This window comes from Amblyomma mixtum, chromosome 7 (genome assembly GCF_055824585.1).
Source record: "Amblyomma mixtum isolate Tamu chromosome 7, ASM5582458v1, whole genome shotgun sequence".
Lineage (NCBI taxonomy): Eukaryota > Metazoa > Arthropoda > Arachnida > Ixodida > Ixodidae > Amblyomma > Amblyomma mixtum.
Window position 1 is genome coordinate 72,629,152 of NC_143018.1, and position 4,222 is coordinate 72,633,373.

Here is a 4,222-nt window from a genome sequence, read left to right on the forward strand (position 1 = left end):
TCTATGCGCTAGTGGAAAGCTGCGTGCAAGGTACAAAAGTTGTTCAGTGCTAGCAGTAGATAACGTGCATTAAAGCGATTTACATGTAATGAGTTTTGACATCGTTGTCCCTAGTACTAATTCGGTGCCTTATTAACATGTCGTACATACTAATATTTGTGACATGAAAAAGCTATATATACCTGGAGTTTCGTGCACGTGCTTTCTCAATGAAAATATACTATAATTTGTCCTGTCGCTAGCCTGAACCGATTTCGGCAAATACATTACGCCAACGAATTCCTAAATATTGGAAGTACCCTTGAAAATGGGCACACCAATTTTTTCCAGCTTGTAGAGGTACCGGTTGAAGCCATGCTTTAATCTTCGTCTACTCTCCCTGCTGAACTTCTGGTACTTGAAGAAGCTCAACGGTCTACGCCGTTCTCTGGCTGGAGGAATCTTCCGTGCCGATGACGTGAGGTTCGGGTCTCCGCTGTTGTCGTCGTCATCATCACGCCCACGACTGATGCCATCCTTCGCATCGTCGTCTGTGGACATCGCTTCAGCGTAACCAGATGACTCATGCCTGTACCGACGCTTGCGACGGTCCCTGCCACCACGGCTGAAGCAGGCATCGTCTCTCGCGCTTCCCTGTCTGACTTTGTCTTTTATAGCCTCGTTCCTGGATACCCGTCGTCTTTCCGTGCCACGGTATGCTTGGTTAGACATCGTCTCCCGCTCCTGGTAGTGCACGTTCCCGTATCGTCGCGCCATAGCTGCCTCGCGCTTCGCAGGGCACGCACTGAAAGTCGCAGTATGCGGACCGTTGCAGTTGGCGCATCGAGGCTGCTCTTGGTGCTTGCATTCCTTGTAGCCGTGGGGTCCCGCACACACTTTGCACCGCCTCGTCGAACGGCACTGGTGAGCCCAGTGATTGAACCGCAAGCAATGGTAGCACTGGACTGGAGGCGCCAAGTACATGCTCACCCTGAAGTCGTCAAAGCCCAGAGATATGGTGTCGGGCATCTCAATGTCCGGTCTGAAAGTGAGGATGATGCAGTCCTCTGGGCTCACTTTGGTATAACCATCCGGCATACGCGTGTATGTGGTCTGACGCCTGACGTGAATGACGCCGGCGTCGCTAAAGCACTCCAGAAGCTGGCTGGTCTTGTAACGGAATGGGACGCCGGAGATCTTGCCCACGTTCTTCACGTACCAGTTTGGTATGCACGCGTTTACAGCCATGCCTGCGATGGTTTCCAACCGAAGTAGATTCTTCGCAGCCTCCGGAGATGGCGAGGTGATGGACAGAAATCCCGACTTCAGTATTTTCTGGTAGGGCAACTTGCCACCCGCGGCCTTCATCAGGTCACGTGTCACCTTCTTGTGTTCGAGACACCAGAAGCTCCGGGAGCCTTCAAGAGGTCTGTAAATGATGGGTACACCGAACGGTACCACAGGAATTCCGTGTCTGTAGGCTTGCTCGTTTCCTTCTTCGCAGAAAGATGAGGTGTCCGACTGTCCTACGTCTGACTGGTTATCACATCGGCTTCTGGATACTGTGTCTTCTGTCGTGTTTGTCATTTGGTCTTTTTGGATTGCAAATTTCTTCAATATCAGTATGCTGTTGTCGTCATCTCCGTTCCTTGTCTCATCATAACATACATTTCCAACTTCACTTTGTTCATCTCCAAGGCTTATGCAGTTCTCCAACCTTGCTTCGCTGAAGTTGTTGCGTTGTTCCTGAAGGTAATTCAAGTCGCCATTCGATGCACTTTTTTCGAACAGAGGACGAAATCCCACTGTATCAAGTTGGCCGTTACTGCCATCTTCTGTCTCCAGGGTCCCCTTGACAGCGCTGTAAGAGAGTTTGCGTACTTCACTACCATCTACTAATGTGCTTCCATTCTGTGGCGTTGCCTGCAGGTTATTTTTGGGGCACTCTGTCTCCAGCCCTTCATTTCTGTGAGAAAATTGCTCCGTCCCCACCTTGTTATTGTCGTTCTTCTCTGTGTTGGCACTGACGTCATTGCGGTAGTAGATGCCTGCCATGGTGCCGCCCGGTGAGGTTGAGACCACTTGCGCAGAACTCAGTCTTACGTACCCTCCCCACCAAACGGATGGAGTGATGCTTTGCTAGCTGTGCGAAATGGATCTACTCTTCCACTTAGCTCTGTAACCGGCTGAAGGACGGGTCAGTTCCGGTGGCTCTTTCTAAGTGAGAGGCAGAACTAGACGTGTAAGAAAAGCCCCGAAACTCTGCCTCGCAGTAAAGCAATAATCATAGAGCGTCCTCTATAAAACGGGAAAACTGCATTCGATTTGCTTTGAAGCGCCATAATTCTACCATCCTTTCCACCTGCACTTCATTCAGGCGGACGATGCTAGGGTAAGCGGCGAAACAGCGTTAAGACTGCAAAGAACCGAGAAGAAATATTTTCTCAAGCGCATTTGTATGAGCGGAGCGCAGGCTGCCATTCATACCAAGAGCAAGCAGCGCAACGGGCATCTGAGTTTCTGCGAGCTGATGGAAGCTGATGGTTTGTTCTTTGGTGCTGAGATATAGAGATGCCACGTACGCTCACTGCAGCTGCCGTAGGAAGAATTGACGTCCATGCCATTATGAAAAGAATGGCAGCTGCCTGTGCAGTGGGACCGTTCTGGAATCTTCTTCAGACGCGAAAAGCCGCGGGGAAATAAAAGCGCTTGTTACAAGCGAGACAGGTAACCGAGGAAAGAAGGCTTTCTCGCAATTGGTGTAGATGCGATAGAGAAAGTGCTCGTTTTATATTTCCGATTTATGTTACCAGCCTGCCTGGAGTCATTCTGATTCATTCATAAAGCGTTCGTCTTATCGTCCCTGCTGCAGCGAAAAGAGCAGCTTGTTCCTGTCCTCACTGCTCTCTCTAGAAGGAAGAGCATGGAGTCTGAGCGGAGGGAACCGACATCGAACGAGGCACAGCACACAGCCAAGAGCGGGTACGTTCTATCATGGCCACTTAAACGAAAAGCGGAACACACGGTGCGAACCGTGTACACCAAGTTCGACCTCGACGGAACCTTTGTCTCGGGCAGCATGAAGAAAGTATTTGGACCACGGGTACCGCTGCTCTTCACGCCGCTAAGCAAGGACCACACCTTCCGCGACGCGAACTCGCACGAGATCCGGAACGAAGTGGTACGCAACAGCGACGAGTGGCCGCCTTACCGGAAGATAACACGCGCTGGTTGCTTCGCCATCAGCGTCAGGACCGGCGACGCCGCCAGCAGGCTCCTGGAGCTGACATCCCTGGCAGGCGTACCTTGTAAGGTCAGCATTCCGCGCTGGTACTCGGCTAACGTCCGCAAGATCCAGGGTGTGCCACAGCGATACACCGAGCGTCAGCTGCTGGAACACTTCTACGGCATCGGCGTCATCTACGTTCGGCGACAGGTTACCCACCGCCCAGATCCCGACGGCACGGTCCGACCCCACCCTCAACAAGGCGTCATCCTGTACTTTCGTCCAAACGCTGAGCTTCCCTCCAAGGTGCGGCTGGGGCTCGTCTCGTTCGACCTCCTCCCGTTCACGGCGACCCCGACGCAGTGCATGAACTGCCAGCGCTACTTCCACATCGCGCGCAACTGCGACTCGCCGACCCGTTGCAAGATCTGCGCCGGCTTCCACAACTTCCGGGTGTGCACACGCCGTGACAAGGTGCGCTGCTGTAACTGTCTAGGTCGCCACGCGGCATCGTTCGCCGGCTGCCCTGCCAGACTTAAGGCGACCAACAGAAAATCGCGCAACATGCAAAGGATGGTTAGGGAAAGGAACTACGCTTCCAGTGGCCCTGGAGACGACAAGGACAGGAAGCCGTAGCTGGAGGACTCCTTGCAACGCGCGAAGGCGAACTGTGGCGTTAGTACCGGGAGGGCAAGACGATGAAAACGGCATAACCTCTGTCAATTTAACTCACAGAAATCCACGAACGCACTGGTGGGAAATTACACTAAACTATACTTGCATTTACAAGGACATGTTAAACGAAGAGACAGCAGCTTTTCATGGTAGGACAGTATGGGCAATGTCCGGTGCTATTTTGGTTTAGAACGCAATAGAGAAAACGCATCATATCAAAGAATACACTGCGAGGTACTGTGCGTTGGCCGCAGAAGTGCACCTATTTAAAGCATCAGCTGATGGGAAACGTCGCACACAGCTTATTCAGATTCCAAATAAAGGTATTTTCGAAAGCTTCCC

At 52.0% G+C, this 4,222-nt stretch overlaps 1 protein-coding gene across 1 annotated transcript; it reads right to left on the reverse strand.

Moving 5' to 3' along the window:
- Window positions 1-282: 282 nt before the first annotated feature.
- LOC149336475 (uncharacterized) lies at window positions 283-2,034 on the reverse strand. Its single transcript, XM_089554151.1, has one exon. It carries the CDS (start codon window positions 2,032-2,034, stop codon window positions 283-285), a length of 1,752 nt encoding a protein of 583 aa, XP_089410277.1.
- Between the last annotated feature and the right edge of the window lie 2,188 nt (window positions 2,035-4,222).